We start from the raw sequence: 19,834 nt of genomic DNA on the forward strand, positions 1-19,834 counted from the left end.
TGAGTGTGTGAATGGGAACCCTAACCCGGGCCTCCGTGATGGGCTGGATGACAGTGAATAGGTAGAAAGAAGGTGATGAAAGCCCGTGTTTGTTTTCCTTTCATAGTGATCAAGACCGATAAGTTCCTGTTGTAGCTCAATGTTTCTGGAATATTAAACTGGTATTTTTTGTTTGGCAAAGTAGCAGTGTTTGAAGTCAACAAGTGTTTCTTTCAACTGGTCGCCTAGAGCTGTTCCTGAGATTGGACACTGTAATATCTAGTTTAATTTATGAGCTGAAATGACGAAAGGTCAATAGAGATGTCGAGGAAGACAATGTAAATTCCTGAACATGCTTTTGTGTGTTGGTATCTCGATGTTCTGGCAGATGTCAAGTTATAGTGTAGTGTCTGTCCTCCTCTTTCGGGGAGCCACCGCATGGTCAGGCCACTCACTTGATCAGTTACGAGATGACCGGGACTATGGAGATCGTTATGTAAGGCTCAGTGTGTGGCCGGTCAGCCAAAAGTGCAGTTTACTACAGTACTATTTCTCCTAGAAACAGCACTCTTTTTTAGACGTTGAGGTCCGATCTGGTCCATGATTCGAAGACCAAAGTCGCAAGGCCATAGGGGTGCATGCGGCTTTGCTCCGATCTCAGGGGTACAGGTTCTCTCTCTCTTCTAGTAGGCTTGATGATCCTTCAGATCCCCAAACAGCAACGGAACTTTCCTAAGAGGCCATGCCATTTACTGTTTGGCTGAAGTCTAGAATTCATGTATGTAACCCCAAACTGCGGATCTAGAACTATGCCCGGTTCATGATCTACACTGCCTTTTGGCTTAGATCTTATGCATATCATCGGCGTTCGGAGAAGCGCAGAAAAGGCACACAAGACTTGGCTTACGGCGAAGGGGCTCAAGCGTTCAGCGAAACTTCTCTGGTGTTATTAGAATGGTGAGATGGTGTGACCTTGTGCAGGGCAGTGGGAGTCTAGGCTTGGGGCAAGAGAGCTTGTGCGATGCTAAGCTTGTATCATGGGGTATGTGCCGACAGTTCAAGATAGGGCCAGACCTAGGGGACGGAAGGAGCATCGTGAATGTCACCGTGATCGGTTAGTCGAGAATGACATGGGGTGAAGACGGATTCTGAACCTTGGTGGTTTGAAAGATCTTCTAGTGAGTTAGGTGTCGAGGCTGATGATCGTTGGAATGATCTTAAGACTGGTTTACCGAGAACCGACAACGGAGTCATTCCAGCGGCATGGGTAAACTTTACTCACGGCCATGGTCCATGACGGCGCCTAGTCATTGTCTGTACGGGGATACGGAAGTAGTTCCGTTCCGCTATGTCAAACTGTTTGTGCTGGAAGGTTTATGATAGCCTGCCCCTTTTGTTAGTGTAACAGACCAGCTCGTGAGGGTATGTTGAGTCGGCAGCCGAACGTTCGTAGGAACAACATGATGTCTGACAGTGAATCATTGACACCGTGAACGATGGTGGTGAAAGGGATCAAGGATTCATAGCAAGTGCTGAACCAGTTCGGATACGTGATCCCGGAGGAGAGATGCATCGTGGGAAAGGCCCCGTAAACGGGGGTGGCAGAGCGGAAGTGGAAGACGGCGTGGCGTGGCAGTGCAAGCCGTCCCCAACCACCAGAGGGAATCTTGAATTCTCGAATCCCGGGATCATAACTCAATAGAATGTTTGTACATAATGGCCGTTGTTGATGCAGTCAGTGGCTTATGAAAACGGCATCGTCTGATGGGTTCACGAATGGTCGGCCATGGATTGGGTTGAACGGTTTGTCGGGACTTTTTGACAGTGCGCATCAAAGTGACAAGTCAAGCGAATCGGGAGGGTTCAATATCAGCAGTGTGAAACTGAATGAAGGGAAGCGACTGGATGTTGAAGAGGTCTGTCAGGGCTTCGACTTCCATGCTTCTTTCCGTGCTGATGGGCTGCATATATGTATCATTGTGATGACGGGAAGGATGATGTAAAGTCGCAAGGCACAATCCGAGTTCCTGGATGAGTATCATGAAAGTGTGTGGGATGACAGTGAAATGTCGGGTCTGTCAAGTGCCCGGCGACGATGATGTCGAATTTGGTGGTTTGCAAAATGGTTCGCGCGGGGCAGTGCAGAATGCCTTGTTCAAGGTGGGGTCAGCAGCCGTTAAGGTCGGGCAAGTGGGGCATCTGGGGAATTCTCCTGTTCTTCACTTCACTTTTTCTCTGCAACCACCAAATTCTCGTGACCTCCTTCTTCTGTGACTGACTGGACACAGATCGGAGATAAACCTCATTTGGTCGCCTTGAATTGCTGCAATACAACCCAAGCGACCACTCTAGTCGATCAACTCTGTTCAGCCTGCTGCTCTGCCCGAGTCTGCCCTTCTCGAACAATGCTGCTTCGCCTCATTCCACGATCCACTCACAGACTTCGACCATCACATCAAGTGGAACGCACCATGGATGTTGCGATACTGGTGAAACCGTGCCGACTTTGGGACGTCTACCACTGTCTCGGGTCTTGATGGAATGGACTTGATCAAGGTTCGTTCTCTCACCGACCGGTGCCGTGATGATTACCACCATTGCGCCTTGGACCGTTTGGACCACTACGTCCATGGCTGTAAGCAGAGCATATCGAGGGTGAAACCGTCGAGCCAACTGCATCAAGCTGGCTGCATCTCCAGGCCAAATCAGGCAATATTTGACAGGGGCTTGAGGATACACAAGAACAACACACTCAACACCCACCACCGGGCTCTGGTTCGAGATGACATGAAGCCACGATGAGGCAGAACGAGCACTGCTCCCATGTGGCTGGGAGACCATGAGATGATCACAGAGTCAAGCAACTCCGCATGCCGGTTGAGAAATATCGAGAACATGACTTCATACCCGGGATACTGGTTTATTGGTTTATGCATCATATCCTCCCCCAACGGGTTGACACCGTCACTATCGACCCCAGGCAACCACGGCTACCTAGAATCAGGACTCCAATCACGGCCCGGCTACCTCTCCGCGAATATCATCAATTCACTTGACTGATGAAACCCGACCTAGACATAGAGACTATCGGCAACTGTCAAACCAAGGCAAACCCATATAATGATATCTAAAAGAATCCACAGTTCGACAGAGTTCACTGTGTAAGAACTTTGAGCTCACTGAGGTTGCGGATACACGGCTAGACCACCGAGCTGCGCTACCACACACTATCGCGAACCCCTGCTCACATCACCCAAATTCAAGCCTCTAAGCGCTCACGGCCACAGACCAGGCTCGAAAGCGCAGCTGTCTATGCGCCTTGCCCCCATCCACATCCACGCTGCACGAAGAAGAGACAGGGGTCCAGGCCGGTGTTGCTCAAGATTTGGTTCCTGTCGGGTACGCAAGACACCATCATCTTTTCCCCTTCTTCCCGTCCTTTCCAACAGTTCTCTACACTTTCTCCTTGGAATCGCTCCATATCCAGCTTCTATCACGCGTGGGAAAGGGAAGCCAGCGCAAACATTTGATCATCCGTCTCATTGCAAGTGGAGAAGCGTCTATAACACGGCGACGATAATCCAGCCAAGCCAATAACACCCTCACTCTCTCTTCAGAACCCCGCGCAACGACACAACCGCAGCCGCAGCCGCAATCTCCTCCTCCTCCTCCTCATCATCCTCTGAGGTTTGCCTACGCAGATATACCATGATTGCCGCCTAATCGCCTACCAGGAAGATCGGGACCTGACCGCGCACTGCCCATTCGGCCAACACTCTCAGCATCATAACATCACTTCTTGATATATACACACCTCACACATAGGGAGCCACATTCTTAAGGGCCCCCACCCCTCCCTCCTTCAACATGTCTTTGGGTCATACCTGTTACACGCCGTCTTCTCTGGCTGATAACGACTCTAACACGCCGGAGCGCAACCAACTATCACAAAGTAGCCATCTCGTACCAAACACCCTCAGAAACTCGGCGTCACCTGCCTTAAACAACACACAGACACCAGAAGAGTGTCTGGCAGCTTTCGGTAACCACCATCAACAGATGTTTTTTGGCGACCACGACGACCAGTTCTATGGTATCAACTTTTCTTCCCTCACGGACGGCTCACCCTCCTTCCTTGATGACGACTTCCTCCAGATAGCCAACAGTAACCCCTTTGCGGACGACATCTCTTCCGAACCAGTCCAGAAGACACAAAACGCCTTTTTAAATGCCAGTCATCTCCCCATGAGTCCAGAAAAGACACCTTCATTACAGACCTCCCCAAACCCCGAAGCCGGCTCCAACCAAGCTACCTTTCCGAAACGTCCAGTCATTTCCGTCATTACCCAAGAGGTCACCCATAGGCCAAAACAGCCATCGCTATCAGACTCGCAGGACAGCAGCCAACCTGGATACGAGTTGACATCAGAAGCTACCAATAGCGCGGAGCTGGGTGACGACGGCTCTGTACCCTCGATCAACGTCATGTCAGAGCAAAGTCCAAGGGTAACAGTCTCAAATTACGACACCATCAACTCGTACACCATCAACGGCGCTCAACACCATGTTCCATACCCTGGCATCAACGAAAATGATTTCGTCCATCAGACCCCCGACGGCGATATGTCTCCATCGTCGACACTCGCACGCGATGAGTCTGTACGCTGGGCCCCAGATCAAGCCAGCGGCCGAAGTGGAGTAGCTCCTGGTGACCGGTCTTCCGCCGAGGTGCGCAGCGTGAATGAACTAGCAGCCGAGAAACAAGTTCAAGAACGGAATGAGGAGGTCGATGCCTGGATGGCCAGGTTGAAGGCCGTCAGCCGCACAAGATCGGGCTTTGTGGATGTGAATCAACCCTTCATACGACCTCTTGACCACGATGATGAAAGTATCGATCCGCGGGAGATTGGAGCGGAACCCTCTGAAAACAAGAAAATATCAGGGCAGACATACTTCACAGAGAAAGGCGGCGAGATGACAGCAAAAGATCGAGCCATCATCTATGGGAACCGCAACTGGGCCGATGCACCCTTGTTATTGCCCATCACCTCTGAAAGACATCAGCCAGAGACTTCTCATGATGCCATGAAAAAGTTTGAGCAAATGTGCAAAGACAATGGCTCCATTATTTCAAGAGCAGCAACCTGGGGAACCAGGCGTCGCAGTATTGGCACCATAGACGCCGAGGTCGAAAGTGCTGGGAACATTCTGAAAAAGCTGTCCTTGAGCAGAGGTGAATCCATTCGCCGACCTAGTGCAATCTTCCAAGAGCTCCGAGGTCTAGTCAGAAGACCCAGTAACGCCAAACGAACTCGGGCCGAAAATGAAGAGGTTGCTTCCAACTCAACACGCTCGTCGGTAGACCGAAAGGAAGGCCAAGGAAATTTGAACTTGGCCCCCCCAAATCGGACAGGAAGCTTGGGCAAGAAGCAATCGGTTCCCAGCATCAACACTGCCTTGGTCGCCATGAGTAATCTGGCATCTATTGGGGCCGTGCACGCTAGAAATAGCTCCATCAGTACTACTCCCATTACTTCTCCTAACGCCAAAAGTCCAGCACGGAATCTGGGTGTCAACTTGACCCGTCTTCGGAGCAGATCGGACGCTCCTACCCTCGCAGCAATGTTGAAGAATCATGGCGGTCCTCCAGCCCCTCTTCCAAGACCTTCTGCGGAACCCAAGCCTTCTGCTGAAGTCATAGAGATCGATGATGATTCTGATGAGGAAGATGACGAGGACGGGGCAGGAGACTCCAACGTCGATTCAAGCGCATCGATTGTCCATGTTAAGCCAACGCAGGATGGCTTCAAGCAACACTTCCTGGAGCTCCATCCCAAGCTCCCCGAAAAAAGCCGTTACCTGGTGGACCGCATTGCCTACCAGCAGATGGTTCGTTATAAGGCCCTGTTGAACCACAAGAAAGAGCACGAACAGCACCTGATGAACAAGAGTTGCTCATCTGGATCTATGTGTATTAAATCAGGCGGCAAGGCGAAGTTGATGAGGGCCAATCCTGGCGGCCGAGGGCTCTCTGTGCGGTCTGAAGAAGACGTGCCGCTGGGTGACAAAATGATCAACCCCAACCAGTTCCCTGCCAACATTCCCCCACCGATCACCAGGGACTTACCCGCTGAGCTGGAGTGCCAGTTGTGCTTCCAAGCAAAGAAATTCGAGAAACCTTCGGACTGGACCAAGCACGTGCACGAAGACGTCTCGCCTTTTGCCTGCACGTGGGAAAACTGCAGAGATGGCAACAAAACATTCAAGCGAAAAGCTGATTGGGTCCGCCATGAAAACGAAGGCCATCGTCATCTCGAGTGGTGGAAGTGCGGCGTCGACGATTGCACGCACGATTGTTTCCGGCGGGATAACTTCCTCCAGCATCTCGTGCGCGAGCACAAGTTCCAGGAGCCCAAGTACAAGACAAAGGGCGATATCAGAAAGGCTGGCGGCGCGTGCCACCCAACCTGGCAGATGGTGGAGAAATGCCACAGAGTCACAAAGACAAAACCGGAGCAGGAGCCGTGTCGGTTTTGCGGGGAAAAGCTCACGACATGGAAGAAGTTGACAGTCCACCTGGCGAAGCACATGGAGCAAATCAGCTTGCCCATCATCAAGCTCGTGGAGCGGACGGAGGTTGATCCTGACACGATCATCAGCCCGGTGCAGGAACCTCCGCCGAGGCATTTCCCGCCTCCTATACCCGAAAAGAGCGATAGGAGGCACAGCGGACAGCCTCACATGCAGCAGCGGTTCGATCCGGCAATAGCTGGCTTGAGCCATATGCCAATGCGCCAAATGCCCATGACATATTCCAACACCCCGCAGCAACACTCAGGCTTTAATGGGTTCCAGTCCTTCCCTTCGCCTGGCTATCATGCCGTGCCCTTCGGTGACCTATCACAAGGCATGATGACCTCGGGATCAATGAACATGCCCATGGCCCAGCAACCCATGAGCCAAGGCTACGCCAACCTGATAGCCTCTCAGGCAGCGTACACCACCATGCCGATGACCACTACAGCCGGATACCTGACTTCTCCCATGTCATCTTCGCAGATGGGTGTCACCTCACAGCTGACTACTCCCCTGATGGGCACACCGTTGATGGGCCCGATGCCTAACCAATTTGTGGGGGTGTCGCCAGACGGCATGGGAACCGAGTCTTTCCCTGGGATAGATCTCAACATGAATATGAACGCCTTGGGACTTCAAGATTCTGCCTCGATGGGGTACGCAAACTTGGATAGTGGCGGCGGAATGTTGACTAATACGAGCCTTACTTCCAATCCAAGCCAGGGCAACAGTCTATCGCATTCGCAGAATGGCCATCACGGTAGACAACACTCACATGGACATGTGGCTGCGCAGTTCATGCCAATGGCAGGTCCTCATGGGAGTGTGAGTCCGTTTGGGACGTCGCCTATGCCGGGACAGAATGGGTTCTACTGAGGCAATACGAGTTTTTGTTTTTCTTTTCTGGTTCTATTTTTGGTGTTGATAGAGGTTTCATGGTCGGATGGTTTGATACCCTTGCCTGCACACATGCGTTCTTGAGGGTTCTGCGTGGCGAGGCGTTTGACAGCAAGACTTGGTGCAGATTTCTTTTGGAATTTTGATTGTTTTTTGTGCTTACGAATCGTTCTGGTTGGTGGTCACGAAAGGAGCTTGACGTCTTATGGTCCCTTCATCTGGTGGATGGTTCTTCCTTCTCTATTTTTGAAACACATGAAGCCCACGGTTTATCATGAGTGAACACAGGAGTTGTCTGCTTTTGAACTTTCCCAGTTACGAGTTACGAGGGGGGCTTAGAGCGCGAACGTAACCTTCCATTTTGGATATCTTGGATAGACAAGTCCTTTTTTCTCTTATCGTTCCTTGTTTGACCTCGACCATGAATGACCATGAATCACCATTGGCCATTGGCCATGAATCATAGGTGGTGACTTGCATCAACCTGACGCATTTCGTGCTTCGAGTCCGGAGGCGATCTCCGAACCTGACGTGTAACCCGCGACAGGGGCACCACAAGGAAACAGGGGGCGCGCATAGTGATGCAGGGATGGCAGTGGTTATGGAATTAGGGCCTTCCCGGAGGGGTTATCATGTACCAGAAATGATGTTGAGATTTTCACAGTTGTAAAACATGATCAACAGAGCAAGTTAAAGCGACAAGCAGCTTTGAAAAGCGAGGCGATTCAAAACGGGCAAAAGAAAAACAAAACAGCTGAGAGGAATGGAGTGAAGACGGGTTGCCTGGAGACAGATACATAATGGTGAAATGGGGGCGAGATTATATAAAATCACGAGCCGTTTCCCAAGGTCAAGGAAGCCCAGATGACCGGATGCAAGGGCGAGCTGGTCCGGTACTTAAGGTTTCGGGATCCGGCAGGTCGCAGATGTCAAGCGCGGCTCATTGTGGTAGATGTACACGTGTACTTGTATGTACACTACATATGCATTTTCAGGCCTGTCTTTTCTGAATGAATGGCACCCATGAAGGCTGGTCGGCGGTTGTTGTCTGGTGGCTCTCGTTAACGCAGATTTCCACTACCTCCTTCATTTACATTACCTGCCCGGCTTGATATCATGGAGATGACGAAGGGGAGACGAAGGAGGTTAGTTCTCTCACAGAACCTCTACCTCTACACTGCTAGAGAAAGCACATTGCCACCAACGGGTTCACGGCCTTTCATCCATTTTATCTGGTGTTTATCTCTTCACTCATCCTCGAAAAGAAGAGTTGTTGGACTGAAAAGAAAAAGGTACCCAAAAAGATCGTCAGGGGTCTAGACTACCAAGAACTCCCTTGCTTCCCTCGTTTCCATTCAACTCCGTCAAAGTCAGGCCTCCCCTGTCCTTCTCTTCCAGGTTCGTTCTCTTCGGTTAACGGCTCTCAGTGGACAACAAGGCGGGGGCTTCAGGTACCTAACTGAACCATTGTTCTCTCTTCTTCAACCAATCAGACCTCGGAAATGACAGAGCCGCCCACTCGCACGAGACAGCAACAAAACCCCTGGTCCACTGTCGACCGTCCAGTGGTGGGCGGGTGGGTGTCGGGCACTGTTGGAGTGCTGGGGGACGCCTCCCACCACAGTAACGTTTCAGATGCTTGCTTGCTTGGGCTTGGGCTTCCTTCCATGTCAGGGGAAAAAAGAGAATCTTGGGGACAACTTTCCGTTCTTTCTTCTTGATCAATGACGGACCCACGAGGGACTTGCCACGGCCCTGTTGCCAGTCAAACGGGCAAACATGATTCGACCGGGACCGAGCAACCAACCGGGCGGGCGACCGACCTACCAGTTTCGTTACGTTCGTTCGGGCTGAGCCACGCGGGCAACCTTCCTGAATTCGATTGCGGAATGGAACAGAACACCTTGTAGAAGCTCCGAAAGGAAAGTCTCGTATTTTGTTTTGATTTCTATCTATGGAAGAATCTGAAAGAGAAAACGGACCGACCGATAGCTTTATATACGAAAGCTGTTGAAGAATTTGGAAAGTCTTCCGAGAAGGGCTGTTCCCTGGCTGGCTGGCTGGCTGGCCGGCTGGCTAGAACGGAGGCGATGCTACTTATGCTTGTCGGAGGCCTCGATGCAAGGTACGCACTGGTCAAGTGACCGCAGACCGCAGACCGCAGACAGAACAGAAGATGAGGATGAGCCCCGTTTGAATTGACGGGCGGATTGGACGGGTCGGGCAGTCCGTTTGTTTTTTTGATCTTTCCGTTCGTTTTGTTGATGCTATGGCTGGCTGGCTGGCTGTCATTCTGAAAAAGTAGTGAATGAATGGCATTTTTGAAGGAGAAAAAAGATTACAGGCCATTCGCCCAAACGGGCAAGGCGGTTTGACCAACCATTACGGAGTCGGGGACTTGGTCGCTGAGAGCCAGCCGTTCGTTCGGTTCGGTTGATTTGTCCCATTTTGCTCGCTTGATTCGTTCCAAGAGATTCGATTCGAGAAATTCCATTTCGAAATAGGGGACTGTGTGTGTGTGTGTGGGAGGCAACTCAAACTCGCCTCAAGGAGGCTCGGAGAGGGGGATTCCCGGCTTCTTTTTTGTCATGTCGTCCTGTCTTGTCTTGTCTTGTCTGAAGTACACTACACCAAGATTCAAACTCCGACTCCCTCACCAGACGCTGGTGGTACTCAAAACTACTGGGAACATATCAGTATCACTAACACTTGGGGGAAAAAAGCTCGTTTCACATACCCGCTGGGGTGAACCCTTCTTTGCTTCCCGCGTTCCGTCTCGTCTTCCATCTGATCGTCCGGTCTTGTCGAGAGAGTTCGGAGAATCTACGACTTCCCTTACACTTTCACTTTTCCACCATTTCTCCATCATCTCCATTCTTTCTCTTCACTTTCAACACATCCAGCTGGCCTGTGCATTTCCTTTTCCTGAAACAGCCCAGCGCAGGTTTCGCTTTTCTTTCTTCTTTTTGCCAAACAGAAGCAAGGCAGGTTCTTAACTTTTGTACGAGTTCTTGCCTATCCATGACGACCTGGACAACATCCTAGAAGCTTTTACTTGTCCCATTCCACGTCGATCATCATCAGACTTGGATCGATCCGATTTCTTGGCTTGGAGACGTGGACCGTGAGCACCTGGACCGCCTGGGCCAATCCACCAAACGAACAATTACCCAGTTCTTCTCATTCTTCGCTGCCCATCCTTCTCTCACTTCCTGCGTTGCTCTGCTCTACCTACTCGCTCTCCTCCTTTGAGCACACAGGGGCCCTATTCCCGTTGAGGAGATCCTTCTTGTTCTTTCACTTCTCCTTCCAGGTTGATCCTCGGCTTTTGTCCATTGCTTGGCCTTGACCATCCAGTCCTTTTTTGACGTCAATCATCGTCGTCGTCGTCGCTTAGGAAGGGGGTTCAAACCAACAAAACAAGCAAGAAACAACTTTGCCTTTGTTTGTCAGTCGCTCACTTTCAACCAATCATCACCACTTCCACACACACACCATTCATTGTTTGACTACCGCGACATCTGATCGATACATCCTACACATCGTAATATCATATCCAACTTTCCGAGAACCGGCTTCGAGGATACCACTACTGCACGCCACGGCAACCTTTCGACGGCATACATACATACATGAGTTAAGGGGGTTTTGGAACGACACCACAATACGTCCAACTTTCGACCATTTCGCAGCGCATATTTCTTATCTACAGCATCATCGACGACACAAAATAGAAGGGGAGAAGGAAAAAAGCAATCTGCATACGATACTGGCGAAGAAGAATAGAAGGAACTGAATAGGACATCACCATTCGAATTGAATATATCGACCATTCGTTCATCAACACACACAACAACAAACACCATGATCCGCAGGAAGCGGACGGCCCTTGGGGCCTTCTTCGCCGGGCTCTTCATGGCACAGGGAGTCATGGGCGACGACATTCTCAAGACGGTCGGCTTCAACGTATGCGAGCAGGACGCCCAGGTTTCGGTACAAAGGGCCGATGTCACCTACAACAACGCCGACAGGACGGTTGTTTTCAACGTGGCGGGAACGAGCAACCAAGTACAGAATGTCACCGCTCATCTTTCAGTGACGGCTTACGGGATGAACATCTACGACAACACGTTCAACCCTTGCGATGAGGGTACTTTTGTGAAGCAGCTATGCCCTGGTATGTGGAAGTTTTCTGGATCAAGCGTTATGGTAGGTGAGATATGCTGACGATCGATAGTCCCCGCTGGTTCCTTTTCCGCCAAAGGATCCCAGGTACTTACTTCAGAGGTAGCCAGCATGATACCGCCGATAGCGTTCCAGATCCCCGATATTGCCGCCATGGCCAAGTTCGAGCTGCTATCCAAGGAGTCTGGACAAAACGTCGCATGCATCCAGTCTGAAGTAACGAACGGCAAAACCGCCGCCGTCCCCGCCGTCTCCTATATCGCCGCCGGCGTGGCCGGTGCCGCCCTCGTCTTGACCGGTATCTCGGCCGCTGGAGCTGCCGTCGCTGGAAGTAGCGCCGCCGCAGGCTCAGCAGGAGGAGCTGCGAGCAGTGCCGGCGTGGGCACCATCAGCCCCAGTTTCACCGAAGTCTTTGGTCATTTCCAGGGCATGGCCATGAACGGCATGCTGTCCGTCAGCTACCCTCCCGTCTACCGCAACTTCGCCAAGAACTTTGGCTTTTCTACGGGAATCATCCCGTGGGCGGCTATGCAGACCTCCATCGACGACTTCCGCAGCAAGACGGGCGGAAACCTCACCCACAACAGCTTCACATTCCTCCGGGAGAACGCCACGCTCGTCTTTCCCGACAACACCACCACCACGCTTCACGAGAACACGGCTTCTTCCGCGCCCGTCAAGCGCGCCTTCACCGAGTTCATCCGCCTCGCCGCTCGCGAGATCGAGACCAGTGTTAACCTCACGGATTCCAGCGCAGCCAACACCACCGATTCCGGAAATGGAACCACCACCGCCTCCGACAACACCGACAGTTTCCGCGTTGCCGTCAAGGGCATCCAAAGCTACGTCCAGCAACTCGCCATCCCGTCCGCCAACATGTTCATGACGATCTTGCTCATCGTCGCCATCATCATCGCCGCCATCGTCGTCGGCATCCTGCTGGTGAAGGTCGTCCTCGAGATCTGGGCCCTCTTCGGCTCTTTCCCCGCCAAGCTCTCCGGTTTCCGCAAGAACTACTGGATCTCCATCACACGCACCATCACCTCGCTCATCATGCTTCTGTACGGCGTCTGGGTCTTGTATTGCGTCTTCCAGTTCACGCAGGGCGATTCCTGGGCGGCCAAGCTCCTTGCTGGCCTTACCCTCGCGCTTTTCAGCGGTGTTTTGGCCTTCTTCAGCTACAAGATCTGGAGTACCGCGCGGGAGCTCAAGAAGCGCGAGGGCGATGTGGCAGGGCTCTACAACGACAAGAACATCTGGGTCCGGTATTCGCTTTTCTACGAGAGTTACAGGAAGGATTACTGGTGGATTTTCGTGCCGACTATTGTCTACATGTTCAGCAAGTCGGTCGTTCTCGCGGGGGCGGACGGGTCAGGTATGGTGCAGACGATTGCTCAGCTCACTATCGAGGGGCTGATGCTCTGTTTGCTGATCTGGAGCCGGCCGTACGAGAGGAAGAGTGGAAACGTGATCAATATCATGATTCAAACGGTCAGGGTCCTGTCGGTGGTGTGTATCCTGGTGTTTGTCGAGGAGTTTGGCATTGCGCAGACGACGCAGACGGTTACGGGCGTCGTGCTCATTGCGATACAGAGCACGCTGACGGGCATTCTGGCGATTCTGATTGTCTGGAATGCGATCAATGCTCTTTGCAAGGCGAACCCGCATCGGCAGAAGAGAAAGGAGATGGGTATGTTTTCCATTCCCCCATTAGCGGTATCATTCTATGACTCGATAACTAACAACCGCACAGAAAAGTTGCAACAGCGCGACACCCTCACCCCCCTCGACGCCCGCAACTCCCTCCTCCTCGGCCGTGCCAAGACCGCCGACTCAACCTCCACCTTCTCGACCCTCGACAAGCCCTACGCGAACCACGACGAAGAAAAGGCTATCCTCGCCTCCCGCGACTCGGCCGCTCCTCCCCTTCCCGACCTCAACCTCATCCCCGGCCCCAACCAGCGCACTTCCACAGCCACCACCACCGCCGGCCCTGGACCTGACGTCGGTAACAAGGCTGGTTCCAAGCTCGGCAGAATCCAATCCGGCTACACCATGTCCGTCTACTCCGACCACTCCCGCTCCACCACCCCATTCCAATACGACGGTGCCGCCGCGCCACCGATGCCTCAGCAGCCGCAACAGGTTCAACAGCAGTCATCACTAGGCAGGATGGGAAGCCGTGAGCAACTCACCGCCAGTCCCGCGCCCATGGGAATTTCGAATCCGCCCATGAACCCAATGACTCGCCAGCCAACCGTCCCCAACGTCGGAGCAGCTGGTACTGGATATCGCGGGATGCCTGCCACAGGTCAGACACAGGCTCAGGGTCCAAGGCCCGCACGATCTGGGTCCGCACCGGGCTCGGCTCCGGGACAACAAGGAGGTGGATACCAGATGCGGTTCCAGCCGCAACGGCCGCCGAGGTATGGAGCTGGTAGTCAGAGTGCTGGGAGCGCGGCTGGCGGTTATGGACAGCAGCGGCAGAGGCAGATGAGCCAGAGTAGTCAGGGGCAGGGGGGTTACTATGGCCAGCAACAGCAGCAGCGACAGGGAAGCCAGAGTAGCCAGGGGGGTTATTATGGCCAGCAACAGCAGCAGCAGCAGGGTGGAGGACCGGTTTATAGGCCGCAGTATTGATGCAGCAGCCACGGAACCTAGAATGATGGTTAAGGTAGAAGCGGAGGAGATAAAGGCAGGAGAAGAAAAGAGTGTGTAGGATAAGAAAGAAAACAGAGGGAAGATTGAAGATTTAATGATGATGGAAAGCGACTACATACCTAGGAAACAAACTTCTGTTTTGTATTTTTTTGTCCTTTTTTTTTTTTTTTTTTTTTTTCTGAACTCTGATACCAACCAATGTAACTTCTTTAAACCAAGGATATTCTTTTTAATTTGTGACCAAGCTTATCAGGTTTGCGTTTTTTTATTGTTTAACCACTTGTATTGACTCTTAATGTAGGAAGGAAGACACCAATTTTAAGAGAGTGCCTGGCTTCCAAATTAAGCACTTGACTGAGAACACTTTACATATGACCAGAGAGCATACATAACGTAGTGACCACTTTTCCTCTCGGTCTTTGTGTGTGTGATCACATTGCGATACAATACACTCCTGGAAGGGTTTATTCCTTTGAGGCTTGTGATCATCTTTCCTAAGCGTTCTTACACTCACCCAACTTACCTTGTGCATTTCTGTCAAAGCTTCCTAGGTCATTTCTCTCAAAGCTAGGTCTACCATAGAGGCCAAAACACGCTTTAAATGAATAGAATCGCCTAGACGCCGACACTCTATCTATTTTATTCTTTGTTGGTGATGACATGTGTGATTTCGAAACGTCAATAGTAGCTACGGACTCCAGGACCGGTCAAGCAAGAAGCCAATGCAATGCCTTGACGATGTTTTTCTGTAGAGGTACCTGATCTCTTAGTGAAGGGAGGGGTCGCTACCGGCATCGTCTCCTGTGCCTCTACCTATGAATCAGCGAGATACGTCCAGTATTTTAGGTCTCCAGCATGGCATGTCATGGCATGGCATATCAGACACTTAGAGGTATTATGGCTTATCAACAAAACGGTTGGAAACAATTACCTACCTAGTTGCTGTCCGATCCTGTCTTTGTAGACTATGAGCGTTCACAATGTAGGTGATCGACCGTTCCCGTTGCTCAACAGACGCCTCATCAGCGAGATCTCCACAGTCACGACATAGCTATATCCAACTCATCTTACAACTGTATAGGTGGTATCCATCTCACCGCGGTGGATAAAATATGTCTGAAGCGCTGAAACTCCTTCCATCTACTGAGGATTAGACTACCTAGGTTCTCATCAGCAATGCCTGAAAGCTAGGTAGCTAACTCTTGATCAGACAAAGCCGTCCAAACGCGATCAGATAGAAACAAAAAGAATACCTCTAGCTTCAAAATGTCTTGGATAATATCTTCCCCAAAGCAAGCAAAATCGAGATGCTTCAAGGTAGGTACTCATTTAAACAATAAACCATTCAATGTATCAGACCAATATCTGCCTCCAGTGCGGATAGATAATCACCTATACCACTTCCCCTACAACATCCAACCAGGCCGATACTGCTCAAAAAACATACGACCATAGGCACCAGGGCAAAAACTCGGGATCCCGTCCGCTCTCCCCTAGATAAGCCGGTGACCGCCAGCCTAGTAATCGGATCGGTGACGACCGGTGAATAAGCTGGTGTTGTATGTCTTTTTTTTTTCTTTCTTTCTTCTTCTTTCTCTGTCTCTCTCTCTTTCTCTCTTTCTCTCTCTCTCTCTCGATCTTGCCACTTGCGGTTGGCTTTCTGTTTGGGAAGGAAGTTGCGTTGGGAATAACGAACTAAAATGGAAAGAACTCTTCAAGTCACTCAAAGGAACCAGGCAGTGAGCATCGATTGTATCATGTCGCATTGAGACTTGGAAATTCCCCGGTGTTTTTGAGAGATCAACGAGACGGACTAAGCGAGGCAGCTCCACGGAAGTTCTGTCCTTCAAAGTGGAATAACGAGATATGATGCGCCATCATCAAGAGGCCTGCTTTCCGTTAACTAGCCAGTGAAGGACAAATTCCCTTTACGAGTCACAGCTTTCTGCCCAAGACCGAGTAGCCGAGAGAGTATCGCTGATTCAATTGCTTACTCTTCCTTGTCGTATTTTCTTCAAAAGTTCGGGATATAGCGGGAATGGGCCCTGATATTCCAAGAAGTCCTTACGTACTGACACTGCAGCTTCAATCTGTCTGTGTGCCATTCAACAATTCGTGTTCCGTGAATGGGCGGCGAAACATACAAGACAGTCACTTCACCAGGTGATACCGACGACAACTTCCTAAATCTGTGATCCTGATCATCAGACGTAAAACACACCACGAAGAAAAACTCACCTGCACGGGAATTCGGTTACCAACGCTAAAGTGGCCGGCTCGTCCTTGAGTGTACCTGCAGAAGCAGGTGGTCATTCGATGAAAACCTTAGAAGCAGACGCAACCCTGTCAGCAGTTCCAATAACCAACCGGGGTGTGCACACGTCTGTGGGACGTCGGGAAGACGGGCGGGTAGCTGCATATGTTTGACGATGAGACTAGTGAGCCAGTGGTGAGTTGCCGGATGCAATGACAAACAAAGGACAGTGGGACGAGTAGAAAGAAAGGGAGCCACAAGTTGAGATGTTGAGAGCAGAGCACACTGGGGAGGTGAGTGTTCAGAGGATAAGAAGTAAACAGCGTCATTATAAGGCTAGTGCAAGAACGACAGATGAATGTGGTAATGACCGATGGCCAAACCATGTTCGGGGAAGATTCCCCTTTTCAATCAGTGACACCAAAACACGGGTAGAGTAAAACTGCAAATTACCGTTTTTGTTTCAAAGTCGCTGTATTTCCCAGGTTCACACACTCTCTCCCGAAACCAAAGAAGACGTACTATCCGCTTAACGCCACGTTCCCAGCACCCGGTATTTTATAAAATCGATATAAGAGGCTCGAGACTAAAAACTAAAAGACAAGAATTCCGCGGTGATTTCTATTGGCTGAATTAGGCTATCGTCCGGCATCGTTCCTACGAACGGTGCTTTTCGCTTTCTGTTGAAGTGAGAATATCTGATTAGTGATTGGGTTGCTGAGAGTCACGGCCGTTGTTCTGAAGCTCACCCAGACGCTGGTAGAGTAGGTAGAGCGCCATGCGGTTGCACTCCTCTGTACCGGTGATGGTGACGAGTCGCTCATTGCTGTTGTCCTGCGGTTCATTAATCTTGATCACACTGCCAGAGATCTGCCTGATTTCGTTGATCTTCTGTCCACCCTTGCCAATGATGGCGCCGACCATATCGTTGGGGATGTAGATCTGCTGGGTGAGGGCAGCGCCGGCAACAGGGGCGCCATGAGGGCCGGCAGCATGGGGAGCCGGGCCGGCGTGGCCGACATGGGGCGCAACGTGGGGGGCAGCGGCACCGTAACCACCGGCGGCGTGGGCACCGTAGTGCATCGGGACGGCAGGGTTGGGCTGGGCCGGATGAGGTGCACCATATGGCGCAGGGTACTGGCTGGGCGGCATGCCGTGGTGAGACCTGGGGTCGGGGCCACGGTTGCGCTGGTAGTAATCGCGGTTGCCAAAGTTGCCGCCAGCGGGCTGAGGAACGTAGGGGACGACCTGCAGGCCGCCAGGAATAGAAGCAGCGGGACCTCCGCTGCGGGTGGCATACGCTGAGGCGGCGGGACCACCGAAACGCTCGTTGAGCTGCTCGAGAAGAGTGCTACCAACGTAGTAAGTAGCAATGTGAACAGCATCGGCCACGCCCATGACAACCAACGACCGTTCCGTGGAAAGGGGCAGGCACGAGTCGGAAGCATTGAGGCGGGCTCCGGAAGCCTCCTGAATCTCCTTGATGCGCGCACCGCCCTTGCCAATAATAGAGCCGATCAAGACGTGGGGAATCAAGAGACGCAGGGGATAGGTCTTGGAGTGGGTGTTGGAAGGCTCAGCAAGAGGCTCATTGTTCAGCGTACGGATAATAAGACCGAATGCCTTTTGAATAGTTAGCCAGTGAACTGCTGAGGGAAACATGGGGACAACATACCTTTGCGACCGCATCAACGACACCGCTAACAGTGAGAATACGTTCAACGGCGCCCTTCTGGTAATCACTGACGGTGCACTTGGCGTTGGACATTTCTCTGATCTTGGAAACATTCTCGCCGCCCTTTCCAATGATGGTGGCGGCCTCCGGGCTGGAAATAACGGATCGAACATGGATCCAAGCAGTCTCATCGTGAGGTTGAGCAGAGACAGGGGGCTGAGCGCGGCTGCGAGCACCGTGGTCCTTGGTTGCCTTGCTCTGGGGAGCATCGGGGACAACTGTGTCACCCTGGGCATCCTGACCCTCCGACTTGTCTCCCTTCACCTTGGTGCCGTTGGACTCGGGGGCGGGAGTGGGGGTGGCGGAGCCGGCAGTGTCGTCGGCATTGTGGCTGTCTTCGGGAGCGGGAGCCTCAACCTCCTCTTGGGCGTCCTTGACAACCTTGTCGAGAGCGAGCCTCTTGGCCTCGGGCTGGTCGTTGCGAGAGGGCGAAGAGGACTCGTCCAGGGGCCGCTTAGCGGACTGGGTGGGCTGTGGCGAGGCGGACATGGTTGTTGCTTGCGAGCGAGCTAAAAGTCAGGTAATAATCACGTCTCGATGGAGAAGTCGTGGTCGTGCGAGATGAATATTCTTCTTGAATTATCGAACTTGTTTTATCTACACCTTGGGGGTTTTCGAAGGAAAACGTGCTGGTGTAGTGTAGTGGAGGTGCGGTTGAAGGGGTCGGGACTGCGCTCTCAGGGTGTTGGAGTGGTGGTTGCTCGGGAGGGGCCGATCAAAGAGACGATCGACGGGACGGAGACCGGTGCTGGTGCTGGTGCGCGAAGTAGTATGGGAGGAAGGAGGCCTATCGCTGGATTGCTTGATCTTGCAGTGTTGGTGAAGCCTTGTCCGGGGAGTTGGTGGTGGTGATGTTATGCGGCAAGGGCGAAGCGCAAAGAGTAGGCAGGTAGTAGAGGTGGTTGAGCAAGGAAGAAGGTGAGTGAGGTACGTAGTAGAGTAGTAGAGTAGGTGGTGGTGGTGGAGGTGATGACGGATTGCCCTTTTGTTTGGTACGGAAGAAGAGAGTAGAAGCACTTCTGGTATCTCAAACCTTCTTTCGCTTGTCAAGCACTGGAGACGAAGCACGCCAGTCTTTTTCTGCTAGCCCAGGGTATCCGAGATCCGGCTGTAGCTACCGATAGCAGATCGTGGCTTTGACCGGGGGACACACCTTGGAGCGTCGATCCGGGTGTGTGTAGATGGAGGAGGAGTGCGGTGGGCGGTCGACTTCTTTTTCGACGACGTGGTGATGGCGCGTGTCGGTGGTCGTGGCAAAGGAGAAACCAACAAGCCTGCAGAATCTTCAGAAGAAAAAAAGAAAAAAAAAAGAACAAAAAAAACAAGTGATGGGATGGCTCAAGTCAGCGAGATGACGAGAGGAGGAGATGACGACGACGAGGGGTGTGGTCGAGAAGGAAAGGGTTGCCAGGTGGTGAGTGGCCGTTGGGGGGAGAAAGTGGAAGTGAAGTGGAAGTGGAAGTGGAATGTCTCGCGAGAGTGAGGTTTGGTTTGGAATTGTGGAGTGGAAGGGAGATGGCTTGATGAAACCTGAGGGTCCCGCCTGG

At 51.9% G+C, this 19,834-nt stretch overlaps 3 protein-coding genes across 3 annotated transcripts; 2 read left to right on the forward strand and 1 right to left on the reverse strand.

The window, feature by feature from the left end:
• Positions 1 to 3,846: 3,846 nt before the first annotated feature.
• Positions 3,847 to 7,431, forward strand: B0T23DRAFT_427083 (uncharacterized protein; the record flags this gene model as incomplete). Its single annotated transcript, XM_062840038.1, has 1 exon — positions 3,847 to 7,431. The coding sequence occupies one exon, from the start codon at positions 3,847 to 3,849 to the stop codon at positions 7,429 to 7,431; it is 3,585 nt and encodes a 1,194-aa protein (XP_062696293.1).
• Positions 7,432 to 10,882: 3,451 nt separating this feature from the next.
• B0T23DRAFT_99664 (uncharacterized protein) lies at positions 10,883 to 14,333 on the forward strand. Its single transcript, XM_062842118.1, has 3 exons — positions 10,883 to 11,629; positions 11,690 to 13,327; positions 13,391 to 14,333. The coding sequence occupies exons 1-3, from the start codon at positions 11,317 to 11,319 to the stop codon at positions 14,275 to 14,277; spliced, it is 2,838 nt and encodes a 945-aa protein (XP_062696294.1). The 5' UTR covers positions 10,883 to 11,316; the 3' UTR covers positions 14,278 to 14,333.
• A 2,921-nt stretch (positions 14,334 to 17,254) lies between these two features.
• On the reverse strand, positions 17,255 to 18,776 carry B0T23DRAFT_427085 (uncharacterized protein; the record flags this gene model as incomplete). Its single annotated transcript, XM_062840039.1, has 2 exons — positions 17,255 to 18,175; positions 18,228 to 18,776. The coding sequence occupies 2 exons, from the start codon at positions 18,774 to 18,776 to the stop codon at positions 17,255 to 17,257; spliced, it is 1,470 nt and encodes a 489-aa protein (XP_062696295.1).
• Between the last annotated feature and the right edge of the window lie 1,058 nt (positions 18,777 to 19,834).

The sequence above is a fragment of the Neurospora hispaniola genome, assembly GCF_033458365.1.
Source record: "Neurospora hispaniola strain FGSC 10403 chromosome Unknown B0T23scaffold_2, whole genome shotgun sequence".
NCBI classification, from domain to species: Eukaryota; Fungi; Ascomycota; class Sordariomycetes; order Sordariales; family Sordariaceae; genus Neurospora; species Neurospora hispaniola.

Bases quoted from the DNA above. Each gene is read 5' to 3' on its own strand.
- B0T23DRAFT_99664 (XM_062842118.1), top strand. From the start codon at position 11,317: ATGATCCGCAGGAAGCGGACGGCCCTTGGGGCCTTCTTCGCCGGGCTC. The intron at 11,630-11,689 runs GTATGTGGAAGT...GACGATCGATAG, and splicing joins TGTGAAGCAGCTATGCCCTG to TCCCCGCTGGTTCCTTTTCC. The intron at 13,328-13,390 runs GTATGTTTTCCA...ACAACCGCACAG, and splicing joins GCAGAAGAGAAAGGAGATGG to AAAAGTTGCAACAGCGCGAC.